This window comes from Toxorhynchites rutilus, chromosome 2 (genome assembly GCF_029784135.1).
Source record: "Toxorhynchites rutilus septentrionalis strain SRP chromosome 2, ASM2978413v1, whole genome shotgun sequence".
NCBI classification, from domain to species: Eukaryota; Metazoa; Arthropoda; class Insecta; order Diptera; family Culicidae; genus Toxorhynchites; species Toxorhynchites rutilus.
In genome coordinates this window covers 283,627,144-283,652,365 of record NC_073745.1, presented here as the reverse complement: position 1 = coordinate 283,652,365, position 25,222 = coordinate 283,627,144, and the positions used below count along the sequence as shown (strand labels likewise).

The following is a 25,222-nucleotide window of genomic DNA, read 5'->3' as shown; positions in this document are numbered from 1 at the left end:
ACATGTTTGAATGAAAGCATATGAAAGACTTTCGTTAAGTTTTCCAAATACACGACCCAGACAGAGAAAAATATATTCTCGTTCATGTTCTTCTTTGTCCTCTTAGAAAACACTTTCCAACTTCATTTTATGATCAGGTGTAACAGTATCACGCTGAAATGTTTTTCGCCAACGCTAGTTTGGGTGTAGCTAACACTTGTGCATTATTCTATTGAAGGGTTTATTGATTGATTGCTATTATAGAGGCTTTAAACCACAAAAACCATTCGCTTCTAGCCTTGAAAAGGACTATTAGAAAACCAAAAAAAAGGAGCGACTTGATATTGAAACCTACGGTCGTTCTCTCAATGATCGGACGCGCAACCGTTATAGCTACGAAGACCTGTTCTATCCAAGGGAAATAGGTGAATAAGCCATACAATAAATAGAAGCGTTCGTTCCGGCTAACCTTCAGTTTATGTTTTTCTACCGCATAAAAAGTAGTTTGCCTCAGAATGCATTCTCAGAATATGCACAGAGCAAACATAGTGCAGAGCTTGCAGTGACGCGCGAAAGCGAAGCAGAGGAGAAATAATGACTGGACGAGGATAGAACAAATTTAATTCCCAATTCTATTTTAGTCATGCTTTAGTCAACAAGCAGCCAACATCCATATACATAGTTTTTCTCGATGTGAAGCTTCTTCTTCTTTTTCTTTTTCTTTTTCTTCTTCTTTTTGAATGAAACTAAAGTTCCCAGACGAACTTTTGCCGTTTCAACGTAGGTATTACTTACGTCATTTTGATTAGGACTAATCGGTTGAGATTTTAAACTCTTAACTTGACTTATATTCCAAAAACTATAAAAGATAGAAAGTTGATGTCTTCGACAAAAGTTTATATTTCAACAAGATCTAAAACTTTGTCGAATACACTATATCGGTATCATGACTTTCAAAAAAATTAGGATAAGTTGTATTTTTTTCAAAGAAAACATGAAAAAGTTGTTGTTCGAAAAACATTGCCCTGTAGACACAAAGTTTAAAGGTGTAATTTTTTGAATATTTTTTTATCTGAAAGAACATAATAAATTATCCGTATTTTGATACTAGAACGGTTTCTGGTTTGGTTAAAGGTACAAAACATGTTCTAGTATCAAAATACGGATAATTTATTGTGTTCTTTCAGAAAAAATAACTTTTGAATTTTTCTTCACAACTGATGTTTTGATTCCGGATTTTAAATGAATCAAGCTTTAATCAAAAGTACGAAGGGAAACATCATGAGAAAGGCTGGCTTCGTCTTCTAGTTGAATTTATTCATTAACCTCACCCAAACAGCAACACAATATAGTACTATAAAGTACGTTTCTGAGTTCTTTATTATGTTCTTTGTACCTTGTCCAACAAGGACCATTGATTTACTCATTTTCAAGAAGATTTCATTGCTGACCTAACTAAAACTAATTTACTGATCTAACCATATTAAATCGTAATCAAGTTTGTGTTTACTTCTAGCATACAAATTATGAACATTGGTAGAGAAGGTCACCGGTTGCCGTTCCCATTTCCAACCAACTTGAATCATAAACCTCGTATTTTCGCCGTAACGGAGCGATGAGAAACATTTTCGTGGAAAAGAAAAACAGTACATACTTACGCTCCGGGACTCCACTGTCGGCGCATGATAGCCGGAACATTATAAAACCATTAAGCACGTGCACTCAAAATGTTGCGTCGCAATTGCACACGCACTGAAAAATAGGTAAAATTCCACCCTATCTGCAGTGGCTTTCCAGGTTCCCAAACAGGTCCCCAAACGAGAATGGGACTGTTGAAGTGATTCAAATAATCAATCAATAGAAATAACATCCCCTTGTAAGTCACCCGCGATGTTCGGGGTGTGTACAGCAGCACATGCAAGCGTCTACTTATACTTTGCAACAACTCGAGAGATGCTGCGACGTCGTCTCCGTTCCACCTCGGCACCAAGGAGAGGACGTCGAAGTTTCTCGATATGAATATTTTATCCAAACACAGCCAATACAGCGCCCGAGAATAAATTCGTTTTTATTTATCGAAACGGAAAAGATCTTGCTAGAGAGAGAGAGGGGAGGAGAGCAAGGGGAAGCAAGTAAGCAAATACATGGAAATTATTTATGTTTATCAATTTTCAAGAAAAGTTATTCTGCGAGTTCCAGCGAAGTGTTCCATTTGATAATCCGATTGGCTTGTTTTTGCCCCATGATCGGGACATCGCACGAAGTTAACATTCGATTGCAGAGTGTATATTTAGATTCAATTCTTCCAAAATCAATTATGATTCACAAGCGCTCAGAGATAATGCACCTTTGAGATCATAATGTATGTTACATTTCTTTTCATTTTACTTTTGTTTTCTGATGAATGTTTTTTTTTGTTGCTTTCGTGAATTCGTTGCGGTATGAATAATTATTCTTGGAGCATTGATGTTTCCTTCCGTCAAAAATATCCCAAGATAAGCCATTTGAATTCAACGATCAAGGAACAGCAAATCATCCCAGCAATATGTTCCAAGCAATAGTGAGATGAACGTTGAGATTGCGAAAAAAAAAGCGGCAGAAGCACTACCTCTCCATCAACACAAGTTTCCACCGACTTCAATCTTGATAATTGACAGGTGTCCAACCGAAAGCAGGCAGACACAGAGTGAGAGAGAGCGTGAAAAAATCCTTCTCATATCCCAAGGCCACACCCGATTGTCACGGCTCGCCTGGACACGACCGCAAACTTTGAAAAGCTTTTCCTGCCAGCCACAGAATAGCGCCTCATCAAACGAACACAGAGACCACAAGGGGCGCTAAGGACCCGGGCGTTGGCGTTGGCGCTGTTCTGTGCTCGGCCTTTTCCGCTCAAATGTGGTACTTACGTCTTTGTCCCCGAGCCGCTCCACCCGGCAGTGCAGGAAGCCCGTTTGACCCACGGTGACGGTGATATTTCGCTGTACATCAAAATCAAAGTAGGGCTGCAGGCCGACCGATTCCTCCGTGGCCATCATCGAGCTCAGGGAAGCTGGAAAGAGGAAAGATGAGAGAACAGCAATAACAAGAACGTTTCAGAGAGAGATAGCAGCAAATGTTGAAACTTTCCACTCGGGTTGACAGAAATAAAACATGAAAGGAAAGACGGAATCCTAATTCTTCTTCTTCCGTTTGCCGGGGAAAATTCATTACGTTCGGAAGAGCCGTGGCTCAGGAATAAGGGTGCGACAGGATGCTGGAGGAGACGTTTACTCTTACGGTTCGTTGTGTCTGTTACCCCTTTGTGCCCGTTATTATCTGATGGTCATACGGTTTGTTTCCTCAGTTCAGTCTGACGCTTCGGTTTTTGACGTAGGATTACGTCTTTCGGGAACATATGGGGGTACAAATTGAAAATCGAAAATCGAGCACATTGTGAAAATTGTCCAATTTCAAATGCTTATTGCTCAGTCATTTCATGATGGATTGATGAGATTTTTGCGTCAATCAATTTCGGCACTTCATAACAATTTTTTACATTGAATAAAATAATATATTTCATTAAACTAACTATCGAACAATTGAAAAATCTCAACCCCTATCCTAACGGAAATACCCACTTCTGATTGGTCGAAATTGACGACACATGCGGCGGCTCATGTACTTACAATTATTGTTCAGTTATTTCTTGATGGATTCACGAGATATTTTCATCAATCGATCTGAGCATTCCATAACAATTCATCACAATGGATAAAATAACATATCATATGAAACTAACTATCAAACAATCGAAAAATCTTCAAACGGAAATACCTCGTTCTGATTGGTCGAAATTGAAGATACGGAGAAATTGGCATTGCAAATACATCAATGTAAAGGGAACTTTTGTTCCCACCGAAGTGTGTTCCCTAACAGAGATATCGAAACCAAGCTGCCCGGGGGAAATCGGCATTGCAAGTACATGAAAGCAGAGGAAGCTTTAGTTTCCATCGACATGTATTCCCTAACAGAGATTTCTAATTCAATGTACCTGGGGGAAAATCAGCAAATAAATACCCTGGTGGTCGATAGTTTAACGAATGACGCGCACAAATGGATAGTGCTCATTGTGACTAGCATGGGCATTGCTGATTGCATACATGTTGGCGAATAAGTTGGCAGCGATGAACGAGTTTTTTTTTCTTATTTTCGTTCCAATAAGAATCGATGTTGTTGAATTGAATAATTATGTTTTAATTTGGAACTTTAATGTTGGTTGCTTCGTGAAATTTCATATCAATGACCGATCATGCATTATAAAACTTTTAGCACAAGTGTAAGTGTAAAATTGTATATGGTAGTGGTTGCGTATAAATGACTTGAAATATGAAACAATTTTTTCTCTCCCAAGAAAAGTTCATGCGACGAGAAAAATTGGAAAAATGAAGGAGTTCCGTGTTCCGTTGGATTGGATTGAATAAATGGATTGAATAAACACTCAGAAAGTAAAAATTATAAATGAAATTACCTTCCCCATTTCAAATATATTTTCTCTATAATAAAGTAAATCTTTTTTCTGGTGAGAACAATTGATAATTTTGTTCGATAATTATAATTATCTTATATTACTTTGATGAGTTTTTTTTTCATTTCATCCAAGCATAACACAGGAGCCATCTCGTTCAGAGCAACAGAGGGCGGCTTTCATCATAACCCATTCCATTTTGCCATCTTCTATCGTGATACGCACCAATCACCATCCTTCTATCATCATCACTCATCACGAGCGAACAAGCAATACCTAACAACCAGACGAAACGGCCCTTTTCCGGGCCACCAAATCATTATTGAAGAGTTTAACAATGTAATTCTTCAAACATATCCATAACAACAGATAGCCTAACGGAATCCTACGTCAGCTATGCGGTCGTAGGATTCCGTAGTCACCCTCCTGTGACTTTTTTTCCAGAGGTTACCTTCGCCCATTTTCTTATGCCCACTTGGTTGTCCAGATTGATTGTGTCATGAGCAGGTTGAGCGAATGAGACCATGTGGAGCTCTGCGTGAACGTTTCAATTAAATTTATACTTTTTTGTGGCGTTGAGGACCGGAGAAAAAAACACCGGCGTGAAACTTGTGGTGCACTTTAAAGGAGACCAACAAATCATCTGCGAGGGGTGTTAGTCTCCTTTCACCAAAAATACACAATCATTTAAAATAGTATTTTTTATTGGGATTTTTTTTGGGTTTTTTTTTATGCAACTGATTATTCAGAGCCAAGAAGTAAGAAAATGTTATTTGTTACATAGGCCCCTATTCCAGAAAACGAGACGAGCAATTCGTCTCGTCTCGTCTCGGCTTCAGTCACTGTCGAGACGAGCAAAATATCCCATTCCAGTACACGAGTTTCATTGAAATGTTTTATTTGGTAGACTGGAGAGACTTCAGTCAGTTTTTCTCGGTATGATCAGTGATGTCAGATGAAAAGACATGTTTTTGTTTTGAGAAAAATAACAAACTGTTTTGAATTGATCAATCGATACTCTTTTCTCAGTGCCAAAATATTTAAAAAAAAAAATAACAAAAAGGAATAAGTTTCATATATCTTTTGGTTTCATTAATATTTTTCCTCTAGCATATGGTTTTATCACTCAGACGTTTTGTTATTATGGATTTATTGGGGGCAATGTTTGTTCACCTAATGAACGATTTATCAAGAAATGTTTTAAATTTATATATACGTATTTCCAATAAAGTAGTTGTTTTGAATTGCTCATTTTCGTTCAATATGTGAAGACCCTTTTCGTGCCGTGTTCATATATTCAAAACAGTCATCTAGCATCCCTGGATATGAGTTCAATGTTTACATTTGATTGTGTTGTTTGGGAGAGGTCCATTTGAAAATCTGTAAAATCTTGCAATTACTGAATTGAATTTGATGGTTGCAGTTGAAAACATACATTGCTTATGCAGTACTAGTTTAGCCGTGAAACAATTTTTGAAGATAAAAACGGAGCAGAATAATACCGATGCTTTCAATCAACAAGGTGAACAAACACATCAAACAAACTAGCTCGGCTTTTGGAATATGAAAACAAACGAGACGTGCGCTCGTCTGCTCGTCTCGTTTTCTGGAATAGGGCCCACAATTTGTTTTGGTGTGGAAATAAGTTTTGATGGATTTGCAAAAGAAGATATTAAAAATTTTAAAAAACATCTAACAATCTTGTAACTGAAAGGTATTTTTAAAGAGACATAAAACTTTGAATTGAAATGGAACACAAATAAATGGTGCTAATTGCTCGATTATCGAATGATCGATTTTCCTTGAATGATTTGGCTGGCTCGGAGAGAATCCAATCGAGAGGTTCAACGTTCAATTGGAATGATGCCATTTTATAATGGACCAAGTTACTTTGTGCTTTCATTCATATAAAACAAACTAGCAGACTCAGCAAACTTCGTCCCGCTAAAAATTGATTTTGGGTTTCCTCCGAGATTGTTTTTTTTCGTGCAATCGCGAACGATAACAGATGGCGCCTTTGAATTTCCATTAGTGAATGAATGAAACTATCGAAATCTATTATATTTACCCTTATATTTACGTAAACATTTTCAGTCGATCACTTGTTTGGTCAATTTAATGTAATTGTGGGGACCAGTGCTGCCCCACGTACAGATTTATCTGTAAAAGTACAGATTTTTTCGTTATTTTTGGTACAGATTCTGTACGGACAGAGTACAGATTTTCATCAAAAAGTACAGATTGGTACAGATTTTTTCTGCGGGTGAAATTGCTTACATTACATTAAGATCATGTATCTTACTTTTGCACCACAGTATCGCTAATAAATGATAGTGTGCAATCTAGATTCAGAAAAACTATGTATAAGCATCATCAAACACACGAATGACGAATGAAATGTAAATGTGATATTTGTTTTAAATGAATGAGTATTTTTTATGCTAATAAAATGGATTTTTTTCTACAACGAATATTTTTGACGGTACAGATTTTTGGAAGAAAAAGTACAGATGAGTGAGATTTTTAACCCCTCTGGTACAGATTAAAATGTGGCAACACTGGTGGGGGCATTCAATTGGCGGTCATGACTTTCAGTCGAACGTTTATCCTACCTGATATTGATACTGTGATTGTCAAAAGGCAAATTTTCTAATGACTTGCCGTTCCATAGCATGGTTATTTCACTATGATCTATGGTAATCGAAAAAAAATAAATTTGTCTACGATGATTAGATGAAATTTATGCTCTCCATTCGCTGGTGGCATCAGCGATCCGGTTTGATGGATGGAATTTTGCGTCGATCTTTGTGACTGCACTCCAAAAATTACTTCTCCCGAACTAGAAGACTAACCTGGTGTGGTGTGAATAAACTAATTTTCTACCAAAACAGCAGATCCGAAGGCAGAATTAAAATGTTAAAATTTGAAACAAAATTATAACTTAATGTTACTTCACTGCCGTTCTACGCATAGCTGTCCCATGTTCCAAAATCAGCAACTGAGAAAAACGCAATCAAAGTTTTCTCGCATATTTGTCTACCAAAAGCTTTAAACATTTCAATTTAGCAATACACCGGATTGTTTATAAGCACTATACTATTGTTCAATGAAATGTGATGAGATCCCCTCACTGAATCAATCAAGCTTGATCATGGATTTAAAAATTCATGGTGGGACTGTTATGCCTAGAATATCAACATGGGACGATTGAAATTGATGTTGTTTTTTGATATACTGGGAACAAACAATAATTTTTTATGTGTTTTTCCGGAAGATTATGCATCGTTTATATGAGTGATCTGAAACACCTTCACAGAATATAAATCTCATTGTTATTAGGCATTCGCTAACAAGGTGTACACGTGTTCTGTTAAAGTTTTTCTTATTTGTTTGAGAATTAGTTCGTTCTTCCAAACCAGAAATGAGTGCATTAGCCCTGCTGAAAGTGTGAAATGAAATTCTTGCACTTGAACCGATTTTTTCGATATGGATCTACAAAAATACATGGTGGGACAGTTATGAATAGAATATCAACATGGGACAATTGAGCTTGATGTTGTTTTTTTTAAAGTTGGGAATAAACTAATGTTTTTTTTTGTGTTTTTCCGTAAGATTATGCATAAGTACAACGTTTTATAAAGAAAAGTGAAAATCGTCAAAAAATAACATGGGACAACTATGCGTAGAACGGCAGATTCATACTTGAAACACCTAGTCCTGATCCTGGAAATGTGACCCAATTCATAGAAACATTATTGAAGTTTCTATAAATTACGTCACATTTCCACTAAAACTAATTATTGCGCAATTCCAAATGAAATCGTCCAAAAAATGCTGATTTGAAAAACATGTATTTTTGATTCGAATGAAAGTTTGTATTCCGTTTGGGTTGGAGGAAATATGAGTTCTCCACAGCAATTGGGAATTTTTTGACTCAAGCGTAACTTTTGAAAAGGGCGTATCGATTTTAGTAGGAGAAATCTTTGATAATTTATATCTAAAAAACTATGAGTAGTACCGAAATAGTATCTTAGAAAGAGTTATAGAGTATTGATGTCTAAACATGAAAAAAATATACACTAAGAAAAAAAATTAGAGTACTAATTTTATTTACAAAAAAAAACTTTAATTTGCAATATCCAAAATACATATTTTTTATTTTTTTTTATTTTTCATATTAAATAGAAGTCATGTAGAAAATTTAAAAAATGGGTCCAAGATGGTAAAACTATTTTAGACTAACTTTGTGGAACATCGAATTTTTATGAATTTCCGAAACTTCGAATTTTTGTATGTTAACAATCATTTTTAGCCACAAATTATGATTTCTGATGTGATTTAAAACAAAAAAGCTCATTATAAATCTCCTTCTAAATGTAGCCATTCTCGAGATATTTTAAAAAATATTTCTAATTTATTGTCTTTTTATAGTAAATATTCCCTTTTAATATGTTTGTCGTGCTATACCGCCATGTTCATGAAATTTTATGAATTTGCTTATAATTTCCAACAACTTTTCCAAATACATCATTATGGTAAAAGTATATGTTTAGGAGTTACGTTGAAAAACATCTGAAGACATGTGTGTAACATAAAACGTAGCGATATTATAAAATCTTTTTTTATCTTAATACAAACTTTTAACATATTATTCGTGTTACACAATCAAAACACGAACAGTAGAATTGAAATCCCAACAACAAATACACCTTGTTGATTCAACCGGACGTTATGGGTACAAATATAATTAACTTGTTTACGTTATTCCTAGATTATACCTGAAGTCAGGTATCTCTAAGCTACCTCTGTGTAGGTATATAATGTCAGGTACCTTTAAGGTACCTCTATAATGTATATAAAGTTACTCATATTCAAACATCGTTCATCAGTCGAACAATTTTCCTTATAGAGTGATTAACAGTATACCACAATGGACAACAAAATTTCTTGACGTAGACAACAAACACAACAAACAACAACAAACGTTTCTTAACCGTGTTAATGATTGAGAAACTTAAGTCAATGGGATGCAATGTCCTTTTAGATACATCTTTAAAAATTTGCGGATCATGCCGTTTATCTGTATACTCTTCCAAACCATAGCAGTGAAATACTGAGGAGCAGATCAGTACAGCAGTAGGAAATACTTTAGGAGAAGTTCCATCAATAGTTTTAGTCGTTTCAGCATTTTCACAAGATTCTCAAAACAATATACCAGAGTATTCCCGAGCGTACAACATTGAGCTATTCAACAAGGGAATCGACGGTTTTAACGTTTCACCAATAATGACGAATAGACTTGGACAGGCTAGTTACCCCGAACAAAAATTCAAAGAAATTTCTAAAGGTATTAAAAGAATTCTATTTTCCTTTTCACATGAAGAAGACGAAGAGTCGAACTTTGAACAAAAGGCAAAAGGGTTTGATGAGATTATCAATCAGCTCAAAGAGAAATTTGACCACACAGAGACAACAAGATCAGAAAAAGTTAGAATTTTAACAGTTTTTCCTAAGTCTTGGTCTGTGCAAAAAATGGAAGAAGAATTTGGCATTAATAAATATATGGTAATTCCAGCCAAAAAACTGGCAAATGAAAAAGGTGTATTGTCGACACCACATAGCAAGTTTAAGTGAAGATGTTAAAAATCATGTTTCGGAATTTTATAATGACGACCATATCAGTCGATCATTACCTGGAGAAAGAGACTATGTTTCTGTAGTCAAAGATGGGAAGCGTCAACACATCCAAAAAAGGTTATTAATAACATCATTACGGGAAAATTTCAACAAATTTAAGGAACTTAATTCAAATTGCAAAATTGGATTTAGCTCTTCTGCATCAATGCGTCCGAAGAATTGCTAATTGCTGAGTAGTTCAGGAAATCATAACGTTTGTGTTTGTACATTCCATGAAAATGTAAATCTTATGCTTCATAGTCTCAAAAGATATTCCTTTAACATTGAATGCAAAGAATGTATGGAAAAAATACTATGTAACATATCAAATAGATCAAAATACTGTTACCTTCGTGAATGTCAAAAATGCCCAACAATGGACGAGTTTGGAAGCTGGTTTCTAGATGAGCTTCAGGAACGCAATTTAATTGAAATCACTTATGCACAATGGATTTCTACTGATCGATGAGACATAGAAACTCTTGTAAAACCGGTGGAAGAATTTGTATCGTATTTTTGCGAAAAAATAGAAAAATTACTTACTCATGATTACATTGAAACACAACAGTCCCCATTTCTTAACAATATAAAGCTAATTTGCAAGAAAATGAGGTTGTTGTGATTTGCGATTTTTCCGAAAATTATTCATTTGTGCTTCAAGATGAAGTTCCAAGTCATCACTGGAACAATGATCAAGCAACAATCCATCCATTCGTAGTTTATTATAGAGACGAAAAAGGTTCTCTGGCAAATTTAAGCTTTGTAGTTATATCTGAAGTTTTAAGACATGACACAAAAGCTGTGCAAGTATTTATTTCTAAATTGGTAACATTTTTGAAACAACAAATGCAGGTAAAAAGAATAAAACTCATATCGGATGGTGCTGCATCCCAGTATAAAAATAGGAAAAAAAATTACAGGAGGTTGTGTCCAAGATACGACCGCATTGTTGACGTAGAACTACGCTGTTATTTTATATAAATCGCTTGTTTATATCTTCGGATATCATTCTATAACGCTTCGGCGCACAATCTTAACGTCTGCTTCGCCATAACGTCAGTTTAATGCATTGATGCATCCTCAAAGGCACCAACGAAGCCCTTATGATGACGGAAAACAAACAATGTTAACTGCTTGGAAAAAGACTGAATTATGCCACACAGCTTGTACTCTGCTGTAACACCCTTCGATGCGAATTCGCTGATGAGTTTGTCAAGAGCGACCGCCTCCAAAACCAGCGGGGAGAGCTTGATTTGGTTGCTGCCTGTGTAACGGCGTTTACATGTTCGACCGACGCGCCGAAATCGCCTACTTCGCTGTTGTTCGATGCGGTGTCACACTCGCGAAGGCTCGTTCAGTGCGAGCGCTTTTCACTGCACCAACATCGCGTCCATCATTAGATGACGCTTACCTCGAAATTTTATTGCCCCTGGCAATGCGTTCGTTTTTTTTGCAGGGCTCGAGCCTGCCTTCCTCTTCTTCTTGCTCATCACACACTACGCGAAGTGTCCAATTTATGACGCGGAAAGAAAAACACACGATACGAATAACGCCAAAAACGAACTGAAAAAACCACACGACGATATCCAAGTTGGATTACCACTGGTGGGGTCCAATTTTAGATCGAAGCGCAGCGAAAGCAAAGTGAACTGGATTGCTCAACAGTCCGATGCCGAATGAAAGTTTGCCTCAGCGAGATCCACTGTTTATACTCTAAGCAAAAATTCCCCTTCATTCTTCTACTTTTTCTTTGTTCACGGAGACTTGAAATCCTACGACTTCCCCTCCGTTGGTCGTCAATAAGTTGCTCGTTACTGGCTGCTCTGTTCGGGAAAGCACACAAATGTACAGAACAAATGTATGGGAAAATGAAAACGCTAAAAGTTTTCATGAATTTTAACCATTTACAAACCAGGGAATTTTAATGTATAGCATATTAAACAAATCTTACGGAATTTCCGATTCGTTTAGTATGCAAATCGCCAAAATCCTTTCGCGGCAAAAATAGTTATTAATGTTAACTTTATTTCATAAAAACGTGACCTGTTTTCTGATTTGGCACCTTTACTGAAAGACGTAGTTCTACGTCAAAATTTGCGAGTTTATGTCAGTTTAAATCGAAATACGACATTGACGCTGAATGGCATTTTTTTGCAACATCACACGGCAAAGGACCTTGTGATGCAATTGGTGGTACATTAAAATGGATGGCAACAAGAGCTAGTTTGGCTAGGCAGCATGAACATCCGGTTACGAGTGCAAAAACGTTATTTGACTAGACTAGCAAGCGAAAAGAAGACTTTGTTACAAAATTGTCATTTTCATATATGTCACAAGAAGAATATGATCAGGGTGTGGAAGAGTTGAGTAGCATGTATGATAACACCAAACGAATTCCAGGTACCCAAAAGTATCATTCTTTTGTACCTGTATCCGAGAATGAAGTAGCAGCAAAGTTGTACTCTAACGACAATGCAGCAAGTTATCATAATGTGTATAGAAATATAAGAAAATAATAAAAAAAATTAAATTATATACAACAAAATTGTTAGTAGACAAAAATAAATGTTGATGAAAAATAAATGCTAAAAATTCTAGTATTATTATGAGTATCTCTTAAACTCCGATAAATATAGGAATGATTTGACCAAATTGTAGAGAATTATATTTTTTTCCTTTTATAAATGTTGTGTTCTGTTGGCGCAACATGTATAACATGTTAAAAGTTTGTATTAAGATAAAAAAAAACATTTTTTAATATCGCAACGTTTTATATTATATTAACCCACATGTGTTCAAATGATTTTCAACGTAACTCCTAAAAATATATTTTTACCATGATGATGTATTTGGAAAAGTTGTTGAAAATTATAAGCAAATTCATAAAATTTCATGAACATGACGGTATAACACGACAAACATATTAAAAGGGAATATTTACTATAAAGAAGACAATAAATTAGAAATATGTTTTAAAATATCTCGAGAATAGCTGCATTTAGAAGGAGATTTATAATGAGCTTTTTTGTTTTAAATCATATCAGGAATCATAATTTGTGGCTAAAAATGATTGTTAACATACAAAAATTCGAAGTTTCGAAAATTCATAAAAATTCGATGTTCCACAAAGTTCGTCAAAAATAGTTTTACCATCTTGGACCCATTCTTTAAATTTTCTACATAACTTCTATTTTATATGAAAAAATAAAAAAAATTAAAAAATATATATTTTGAATATTGTAAATTAAAGTTTTTTTTTGTAAATAAAAAAAAGAGTACTAATTTTTCTCAGTGTATATTTTTTTCATGTTTAGACATCAATACTCCATAACTCTTTCTAAGACACTATTTCTTGCCCAAAAATTGAATTTAATATTAAAAACTTTTATATCTCAAAATAAAAAAAAAAACCAAAAAATAATTTAATTTAAAATAAAAATAAAAATTATTATAATTGTTTTTTTAGGAACGTTGTAGGAACAAAAACTCTCCCTACTTTCATGTATTTGCAATGCCGATTTCCCCCAGGCAGCTTGGTTTTGATGTCTCTGTTAGGGATCCGCCCCATGTTTCGTCAATTTCGACCAATCAGAATTGGGTAATTCCGTTAGGATAGTTTCATGACATATATTATTTTCTTCAATATGAAAAATTGTTACGGAGTGCCGGAACCGATTGACGCAAAAATTTCATCAATCCATCATGAAATGACTGAGCAATAAGCGTTTGAAATTGGACAATTTTCGAGATGTACTCGATTTTCGATTTTCAATTTGCACCCCAATATGTTCCCGAAAGACGTAATCCTACGTCAAAAGCGTGCTTGTACCACTTCTCCGCAATTTTGCTTGGTGGAGTAATTCGAGGAATCATTTCTTGAAGATGGAGAATCATCAAAACCCCAAGTCTATCGGAAGCAAAATTGAGGTTATGGTCTTTAGTAGCACCACATATTAGAGACGAATCATTAAAAATAGAAAGAAAACCTAGGCAATAATTTTTGGACACTAACATAACTTGCAGTCCTTTGTTATAGAACAAACTTCAGATTAATAACACTTTGATGATATATCTTGGTATCACAGTGGGAATCAATTCTGAAACTGGTTAGAATGCAAATAATTTGAGTAATAATTTCAAATTAATTTGGTAATGAATATTAAAGTATTTAACTAATATTGATTCTGGAATGAATCATCCTTGTTCAACTTTGATTGTTCCTATTAAAGTCATGTACAGAGAAGAGAACGCTTCGCGTTATCATAGAATCTAGCCACATACAAAATTGATTCGCGCAATTGAAATGGTTGATTTTATTTTATTTGTTTCTATTGCAGAGGAAACGAGAGGCGTCTGCTGTTGACCAACATCCAGCGCAATCTCACTCACTGTTGGATTGTCTCTTCGAACTAGGAAGCCACATGAAAACAATTTCCCATAAAGAAGCAGCAATTTATGATACTGATCAGGGTCAAATTGTTTTGTCATCATCAAATGACTTTCCTTCCTGAACGAAAGTGCCTCCCTCCCGGTCGCAGTCCATCAACGACGGCCTGAAGGACCGGTCTCTCCTCACTGCAAAAATTCCACAACCATAAAGCATTACGAGGATCTAGCGACTCACCGCCCAACTCATACGTTCCGCTGGCGCCCATAAAATAAGCCCCGAAATGCTTACAAAAGTTTGATTTATCGCTACCCATGATGAACCCCCCACGCAATAAAACCCGTAGTTTCCCCGGCTTATGGCACTTATGGTGGACCGTCCGTCAGTTGGCAATAATGCAGAGAAAAAATTATTCCAAGAAAAAAATACCAACAACAAAGATGAAACAAATAATGTATGATGCCGAGCTTCCTTCGAGATGCCGGCGGTTCATGTTTTACGACACAATTCAAGACTTTCGCCATCATTCGGGCAGATTAAATCCTTTGGCTAACTTTCCCAAAAGCTAAGACGAATCTCAGTCAAGGCTCTCACATACACACACGAACCCATTAAGTCCTATCAGCGTGCTTACTTGAAGATTTATTGCAAGCTTTCCCCTTCCCAACAAAGCATCCCTCGAAGCCGCGTGCACTGAAGAGCTTTGCTTTGAGCTCACAAACAGATATGCTGGCGGGCTTGAGGACAAACTTTGGCATACACACTTCCTGTGACGAGAGAGGCAAAACGAAACACATCTTGGCAGGGAGCTTCAAAGGACGACACTTGTCTTGTAACGAGGTTTTCTTAAATATTAAATATTCCCCCCACTTCCGGGGATAAACTTCTTGCAGAAAGGTCCTATTATTCCCGTGTTCACCTACTTGGGCTGCGATGATGACGACGATGATGATGATGTCATGAGAAACAACGTGTTCAAAAGATGATTACCGCTAGGATCAAATGACATGCTGAATGTGCCGTGCGATTCGGGGCATGACATTGTGGGGCTGTGGTGGCAGGTGAGTGCTTCCACCGCAGGTTATGTAAGCCGAGAAGGCTGCCACTCGGATGTGTGAGGCTGTATCAAAAGGTACCAGATGGAAAATGAGGCTTGAGAGAGATTCTAAAATGAGATTACTTTCTGATCAAGTTTTCAACAACTTTTACACAATTCACAAAGACACTCGAGTTTATCACCGAATTTATTTTCCTTTGTAAATATCAGCTACGGCCGCCAGTATTTATCATAAGAACTGTGGTCTAGCTCTGAATCTGACGGTCCGAAGTTGCATTTGATCAAAAGAACGGACATCTGTTTCATGTAATTATTTCAAATCCTCCGAACCAATAACCGACAGGGGAAGTTCTGTTAGCTGAAATTTCCGTCCCGTCCCAAGTAAACAATTACTGCTGAATGGTATCGGTGCTCGACAGTACCAATTAACCATCGCCCAGAAGACAGCAGCTACGAGAAGTTCTCTCTGCCGGAGCTGGCGTCAATTTCATCTAGGAAACTTTTCAACATGCAAACATCATCTTTACCGGGAACCACGTTTGGGTCCCGGGGAAATAATTTAATTAGACAAACCGTCGGTTTCCGTTCGCATCTAACAGTTTTTAATTACGGCATTCCCCACTATTAAGCTCTCCAGCAGCGGGGGATACGGGCCAGGCGAGGCGAGGCGCCCGAAGCATATAATTAATTTTCCCTCTCAGGCCTAATCAACACTTCTGCGTCTTGTTGTCAATTTTGGCGGAGCTCGAGCCGCCATTCTTCGCCATTGGTCACCATCTGGGGGACATTCGCACCTCCCCCCGTACATTGGCGAGGGCTGTGGCGGGGAATGATAATTAGAGCGTGCCATTCGAATTCTATTGAAAATGTGAAAATCCAACATGATTTACGTGTGATGCTGGGATATTTCTAAATTCGCGCGTAATTTGTTATTGCTCTGACAAACTGTCTGTCGAATCTCTAATCCAATTTCGGATTAGTCAAATCGATAAATTACAGTCCATGCACATGAAAATGAGAGAATAGTACGATAATATCTCTTTTATTTTATTCGAAGTACCGGGACATGCAGATAACTGAATGAATTTTGAGTGCAGCAAATGTGTTTCCTGGTCTGAAGATCAAAATGTTTCGATCACAACAGTTCACTATGAAGTATGTCCATTAAGAATACAAGTAATCAGAATCAGGACGGCTTTTTAATCCGGGTACTTTATCTTTATATTCTATACTAGCTGACCCGACAAACTTCGTCCCGCCCAAAATTTATTTTTTGTTACCAATACCTTCACGTTTTTTACTAAGCGCAAGTTCATGGGTCCAATCGCCGAACTGTTCATAGGATTGATCTTCTATTCGACCCCGTTGAATTTACCTTTCACTATAAAATTCCTAGTATTTCTAACAAAACTCAACATTATAATACAGGTCGGACTCGATTATCCGGAGTATTGATTTGTTTCGCTCCGGATATTCGAATCCTCCGAATAATCGAGTCAAAACAATATTTTTCTTTATTTGTTTTTTTTTGCATGTATTTTTCATTTTTTGAAAATAAAAGAGGAATTTGATTTTTGATTCATTCCCTTGAAGTCAGAAAACACCTTTCTCACATGAAAAAAATTAATTTATCCAGATTCCCTCAGGAGGTGATAGACGATCATATTTGTGAAAAAATCCTCCTACGCATATGTTCGAATTTCAACAATGACAGAGTTACAGAACTTTTTTTTGTTTCGGACTCTGTTGCTTCAAACTGGCTCTACATTAAAAAGTACGCTACGGAAGACGATTATGATGATTTCATTTGAAAGATGAAAAAAAATTAGTACAGGATATAGTAGTGGAACAACTAAATTAGTGTATTTTAATAACATTTTGGAAGTGTGAAACGAGCATAGTCGTTTCAAATAGAGTTTAAGTAGATTTGACGCCTAGTAGTAGACAACCTATTGGAATCAGACTTAAGTGATAAATCGATGTAGACTCCATATTCAAAAAATGACGCGGCGGGAATTAAGTCACGAACAATATTCGTGAAACCGGAAGCAGTAAGGAAAGAGGACAGAAAAAAAGTATTCTAGAATATTCGATAGGTTTCGAATTCACGAAACAAAACCGACTCGATCTTTTCCTTTTGAGCCGCCGAGCGAATCAGTTGATTCTTGGAGTGTTAAATTTCAATAGTTGTTTTGGTGAGATAATATTTAGTCAAGTAAAGTTTTGTGATTTAATTAGAAATTCCTATTCCAGAAATTTTCGGAGTTTTTTTTTCGTGAGTTTGTGTGGAATCAAAAAAACAATAGAAGTGAGTCATTTATAGAATTAGACAATAGGTTTTTTGTGTAATTTTAATTTTATTTGTGAATAGGATTATTGTAGAACAATTCTACAAGAAATACGGTTGCAGCAGTTTTTGCGCACCAAGTGAACGGAGGTAAATTTAAAACTAAAAATAAAATATGTATTTTCGGTAGTAGACAGGGCATTAATGACACCATTAATTTATGTAGCCTTGTGGCTCCGCGTCCGGAGTATATTCAATTCATCATTGTGAATCGGTGCGTCGGTAGAATCCCCCGGAGTGGCCTATCGCCTCGTAGTTGCGTACTACTATAGGCCATTCTGGAGTGCGTTGGTCATCGGTGAGGAAGCTCGGTCCCACGGCTGCCGTACGCTACAAGCGGCAACACTCCACCGTGGTTTTGCCTCAGTCAAGGGAAAGAACTGCCAACGCCAGCGAGATTCCCGAAAACTCACGTCGGTGAGCGGAACGGTGTGCGAGCGCATCAGCAAACATCAGGCTGCTCCATCGTTCCATCACCGGTGCTGCAACGTCATCGTCGGGAAAACCATTATAGAAATAGGATATACACATAGAGCAGGGCTAGAGGGACGTCATCGTTAGAAGTTAGGTTTAATTTGGAAAAAAATAGACGATTGAAAGAAGGAAAGTTTCTGGATTAGTTTTTTTTTTTTAATTTTACCTAATTTTTAGTGAAGTAATCTAACTGATTTGGTCGATTTGGTTGTTCCCGAAATCGAAAATTTCGGATCGATTGTAATTTGGTTGGTAAGTTGGTTGAAAGGTCAATTGAAGGTGGATACTGTCGCGTGGCCAAGCGAAAACGCTAGTCCGGGCAACCATAACTTTGAATCCCGACAGAGGGCCGTGGTCCTCTGGCGCGAAAGTCGGAGATTTTGAAGACCCGAGCAGGATCCCCCTTACAAGTGAAACACTTGGAAGTTAATAATTTTTAATGTGTTATTATTAATTTTATCCTAAAATTTATATTAAACTAGATTGTTACTATCAATTAAAATGAAGTTCTTCACCCGCTCCATAATTTTTTCTTTGACGCACAACTTCTATCTTTCTTAATTTGGCTGCAATATCGATATAAACAATTCCTGGTGAAAATTCAAGCAAAATCTTCAAAAATCACGATTTTTACCCCACTGTACATGTAATAGCCACTTAAACTTCACCTTAACTTTGAAAGGTTACATTTCTTCATGAAATAAGCCATATTTAAAATATAAAAAAAATATTTTTTTCCAAACTGAATATAATCGAGTCCAAAATTGTATATAATCGAGTCCAAAATTGTATATAATCGAATCACATATAATCGACCAGTACTGTATTCTATTAGTCAAATCATTTCTTTTGATACCAATATTGAGGGGATGGCAAAAAATACATATTCGACCATTTTGTGGCGGTGACCTTTTCGAACTAATGTTGTTCATAGTGTAGTGTATTCTCCAAATCAACCCATTCAGTCATTTTTTTTTGCGGCGTCCAAATTGAATTTTTCAAGATCATGAAATACGCAATTTTATGATGACAGTAGAATTAAATGTATGTTCCAAATTTCAGATCAATCATTCAACAGGAACGGGGTCAATTTTCTATTATTGTAGGACAACCCAACAAACATTCAAACATACATAGAAACAGGTCAAGCTGAATGAAACCATTCAAAAAGTAATTAGTTGTTTGGAGACTGCGACCATCTTGAAATTGGATCTTGATTTTCATTATCTGCTATGTTCGAGAACGAGAACTTTCTTTTGATACATTTTTAAACATTTTTCATAAATAACTGTATTCTACTACTCAAGCCCTTTCATTTGAAACCCATATTGATGGGGTTCTGAAAAAAATATATATGGCGCCATTTTGTGGTGGTTGCCATTTTGGATTTGATTTTTTCATAAATAACTGTATTCTACTAGTCAAGCCCTTTCATTTGATACCCATATTGATGGGGTTGTGAAAAAAATATATATGGCACCATCTTGCGGTGACGGCAATTTTGGATTTGCATTTTTCATAAATAACTGTGTTATACTAGCCAAGCCCTTTCATTTGATACCCATATTGATGGGGTTCTGAGAAAATATGAAATCCGCCATTTTGTAGTGGCCGCCATCTTAGATTTGCATGTTTCATAAATAACTGTGTTCTACTAGTCAAGCCCTTTCGTTTGATACTCATATTGATGTGTGTTTTTCATCGAAAAAAAACATACTTATGTTTATATAAAGTAATTCAAGATAATATTAGGCTGTCAAAAAAGTCCTGCGGTATTTCCGCGAGGTGTCGTTGTAAGCGCGTAGTTCTAGTTGTATTTATTGTATCGAGTCATACTATAGCTTGTTGGAAAGGTATTATATAGTCCTTGACAGTGTTTTGTTTGGTTAAGTCGTTCGTGAGTTATAGTGTCGTAAATATGGAGCAAAATAAAGAGAAAATCCGACATATTTTACAGTACTACTATGACAAAGGCAAAAATGCATCTCAAGCTGCCAATAAAATTTGTGCAGTTTATGGACCCGATACAGTTTCCATTTCCACCGCACAACGATGGTTTCAACGTTTTCGTTCTGGTGTAGAGGTCGTCGAAGATGCGCCACGCTCCGGAAGGCCTGTCGTCGAAAATTGCGACAAAATCGCTGAATTAGCCGAGAAAGACCGGCATAGTAGCAGCCGTAGCATCGTCCAAGAGCTGGGGATAAGTCATCAAACCGTTATTAACCATTTGAAGAAGCTTGGATTCACAAAGAAGCTCGATGTATGGGTGCCACACACGTTGACGCAAAAAAACATCTTTGACCGTATCGACGCATGTGAATCGCTGCTGAATCGCAACAAAACCGACCCGTTTCTGAAGCGGATGGTGACTGGCGATGAAAAGTGGGTCACTTACGACAACGTGAAGCACAAACGGTCGTGGTCGAAGCCCGCTGAAGCGGCTCAGACGGTGGACAAGCCCTCATTAACGGCCAGGAAGGTTCTGCTGTGTGTTTGGTGGGATTTTTTTTTTTTTATCCAAAATATATATTTTTATTAAGGCTCATATGGCGTCAACCTGACGGGGCCGGGAGTTCAATATTTCGACAATGTTTGCCTAATAACTATGTTAGTAATATGTAACCGATTACTCGCGGTTGGCTCGAGGTTAGTATTACAAGTGTTTTCGTAATTGTGATGTTGCTGTCTTCAATGATCTGCACCTGTGCCCGACACGGGATACTTCCTATTGGGATGCAGCTGACCATTAATCAGCAACGCCCCCCTAGTCTGTACCCCATATCTAGCGTGGTGCGTCTTCTCGAGGAATCCAGGATAGAATGGTCACTAGCCGGCGCAATCATCAGCTCGTGTAGAGTTGTCATAAGCGGTACAACCTTTGGCTCTTGTTGAATGATCAGTGGACTGCACAACCTTCGGCCCGTGCATCTGTAAAGAGTGTGTGTATGTATTGCCGCGACTAAGTAAAAGTTTATAGATCGGATAGGAGGGATACGAAACAGGGACACAACGAAGGAAACATCATTAAACGTTGACATCGGCGTTTCTGAGCAACAGGTATAGATGAAGCAGAAGATCAGGATCACGGCTACCTAAGATATCCCGGACGGGGATATCCGATTGTCTGCCTTTTGCTCTCAGTGCTCTAGAGAGCTGAGAGCGAGCAGCATGGAACCGGATACACGACCAGACAATATGCTCGATGTCGTGGTAGCCATCGCCACAATCACAAAGATTGTTTGCTGCGAGCCCAATGCGATAGAGATGCGCGTTTATGTTGTAGTGATTGGACATAAGCCGAGATATCACGCGAATGAAATCACGACCGACATTCAATCCCTTAAACCAAGCTTTCGTCGAAACCTTAGGGATAATCGTGTGTAACCAACGACCGAACTCATCTTCACTCCACATGCGCTGCCAACTAACGAGTGTGTCCTGACGAGGAATGTGAAAAAATTCATTATAGGCAATTTGCCTTTCAAACAGTGTGCCTTCTGAAGCGCCCACCTTAGCTAGCGAGTCCGCTTTCTCATTCCCCGGGATCGAGCAATGAGAGGGAATCATGCTAAGGTAATCTTGAATAATTTTTCGACCAAAACACTCAATAGATGTCTTATTCTTTTTAGGAAATAAGATGAGCGTTTATCAATATAAGGAAATAAGATGGAAATAAGATGAGCGTTTATTTATGGTGGGATTGTCAAGGAATAATCTATTATGAGCTGCTTCCCTATGGCCAAACGCTCAATTCGGACCTGTACTGCCAACAACTGGACCGCTTGAAGGTAGCACTCATGAAGAAGAGGCCATATTTGATAAACAGAGGCCGCATTGTCTTCCATCAGGACAACGCCAGGCCACACACTTCTTTGGTGACGCGCCAGAAGCTCCGGGAGCTCGGTATTATGGGGTATTATGAAGTTGGCATCTCGTTGGGAACAAGTCATCGAACAAAACGGCGCATATTTGACTTAAAACAGATGATTGTAACTAATTTTATGAACAAATGAAAATTCAAAAAAAATACCGCAGGACTTTTTTGACAGCCTAATATTACAACCAGTAACAGTAGGGTGGCAATTGATGTATGGAAAAAAATCATCATCGAATTTCGAAAACCGACCATGTACATTTTGTTTATTGGCTCAAAAAAATTACCTGTGCAAAATTTCAGCTCAATCGGACAAGATTTAGGGGTGCCTCAAAGCACACAAAGTTTTGATTTTTTGGCCACTCAGGCTAAGTCCCAAAAAGTCGATTTTCGGCCAAGATTTTTTGAAAGATAACATCAGATCTCGAGGTTTTATGCATTTTTAAGTCATTTGGCATCGAAAAAAATCGATTTTCTAAATTTACTTTACTCACTCCTTGGAGGATTTTCGAGGATAAAAAAATCAAAAATTTGAGCGTTTTGAGGCACCCCTAAATCATGTCCAATTAAGCTGGCATCATTTTTTTTTCAGGTCATTTTTTGGGTCAATAAACAAAATGTACATGGTCGGTTTTTGAAATTTGACATGACCATTTTCGCTGCCTTCCTAGTAACAGTGTTCTGGGATCGATACCAGGTGTTTTGATCAGATTCCAGACCAGAAAAATTGCATTGAATCCATTTCGATTTCTGCATGGACCTTTTCACTGTTGTTCGAGCATTTTCAAACACTTTCGATGCTTGGTCAGAGAAAATCCGTTCTTGATGGCCTATGTTGCTCTTTCAAGCTCTTTCCTCTTCCAACGTTGTCGATACATCTTTTTTTTTTGTAATTCAGCGGCATCTCGAATCAATTAGATCATAGAAAAACTGTAGGACCAAACGTATCCATGTCACCCCACACAACATGCAAAAATTAAAATGCAATTCATTTCATTTATTGTTATCAAACTTACAGTTTCGCTGCATCAAATTGTTCCTTTTCTGTAGGCGAACAGAACTTTACTGCACGATGCACGATGCACGATGCACGAAAAGTTTGTTTAATCAGTGGAATAAGCCTTAAAACCACGATCGCAAAACTCACATTTTCTGACAATCAAAGTGCTTGCTGTGTTCATACTACCATTTCCCTCCACCTGTTAAATGTTACAACATTTTTTTTACGTTAAGTACATAGGGTTCAACAATAGAAGGAGATGACGTTATTAAAAATAGAAGTTGAGCCGTACTTTTTGAGATACAAGGGGAGGTCCAAATCACCCCGTATGACCAAATCATCCCAACTTACCCTACTTCCGCCATGCATAATTTGAGCGCATTTTGACTTCCTTCTTGGAGAAGAATTGTATTTGAATAAAATTTTATTCCAGCCGCGCTTGGGGTATTATTTCAGAGCACCAATTTTCCCACCCGTGTGCAAAGTTAACCTGACAAGCTCCGATGAAATAAGGAGCTTGACTGGCGCTATCCCAAAAAGGTCATCATTTCCCGGCGCAAACCGAAACCCACTTTTAAGTCGACGAAAGGCTGAAGCAATTGCATTTAAATGCAAATTTGCTTTCACGCTTGATTATACACCGGAAGACAGGAATGCCGCTTCGGTTCGTTTGTTTGTTCTGTTTTGTTGGTGCTAACAAACTTCCCCATCGCTATCGAGATGCTCCCGACGAGTAGGGGAGAGGTCGTTTTCAGGGCTCTCGATTATCAAAGGGCGTTTTGTTTCCTCCTCCAGGGTGTGCTGTTAGTAACAAAGTAATGATGCCTGTAAGTATGGGAAATTTGATCATCAAGTGAAAATCCGTATTGTAGACGGTGGACAAAGGTATTTCCCAATAATGGGATATATCAACAAACAACGTCAGTAAGGTACTGTATGCCACCCTTGTGTTATCGATAAAGATACAATTTAATTATTCACCTCGACTGAGTTGACATATCATGTTTATTCATATCTAGCATTTCGCACATCATTTACACCACTTCAAACAAGCAATCCAATTATGCAAACGAATAAAATTAATAAATTGTTTTACTTCGTTGGAGAAATACCATTCTAAACACACCATAAATCAAACCATTAGCAGCAAAATGTGGGGCAAAAGTTTCCGTTTTACTACAGAGTATGGTGAGGTAATAAATTCAACACGCTGTATGAAATATATTATTTCCGTTTTCAGTTCCACCCAAGCGAACCCAGAATATCCGCATTTTGAGCCCTGCCGATACGGGAGCGATATCAATCTATGACTTGGCACGATTAAGAGTTCATCTTCCTGGAATTTACTTGCGCTTTCGCTTCCCCCCCTCCTCAGGCACCTTCTTAGACAGCGAAATGTTGGCCCGCAAACTTTTGCCCGTCATCAGCAACAAATTTCGGGTGGTGAAATTGATAATTCTTTATTTATAACTTATCGCAAACTCTCATTAATTCAAATCTCCTCTGTCCTATCAATTTCTTCGCGGCGGTCGCGAAAATCAACACCGCTGGAAACGGAAACGACGTTCCGTCGGTATCATTTTCCCCCGCCACACGCTCCCCACAAAGTTTACGAAATGTCGCACCGAGGATGTTTTTTTCTCTCCCTACTTTGTCAAAATTCGCTATTTCCTTACCCCTCTCCCGTCTCGATGAACCACTTTTTAATAAGGTTGTACAATAAACGAAAATGTTCGCCACCGATCAGAGGGAAATTGTTTAAACGTGGCGATACTTAGCGCCCACGTGTTGGTTGCCTACTGAAGGCCGTCGGATAATGACTTTTCAACTTTGCGCCCCCTAGTTCCGTGACGAGTAATGGCAGTAAGCTCGTGTCCACTTTTGGAGCGTAGATCCTACTTTTGCGTGGGTTTCAATGTACCAT

The 25,222-nt window shown here is 37.5% G+C and overlaps 1 protein-coding gene across 5 annotated transcripts in view; it reads right to left on the bottom strand.

Annotated features, from left to right (window-relative positions):
* LOC129767523 (zwei Ig domain protein zig-8-like) overlaps positions 1-25,222 on the bottom strand; it is a 275,193-nt gene that overhangs the window by 77,561 nt on the left and 172,410 nt on the right. For all 5 annotated transcript variants that reach the window (XM_055768513.1, XM_055768514.1, XM_055768517.1 and 2 more), the window contains one exon: positions 2,886-3,028. In XM_055768513.1, coding sequence (XP_055624488.1) covers positions 2,886-3,028 — 143 coding nt within the window. The remainder of the gene's footprint in view (positions 1-2,885; positions 3,029-25,222) is intronic.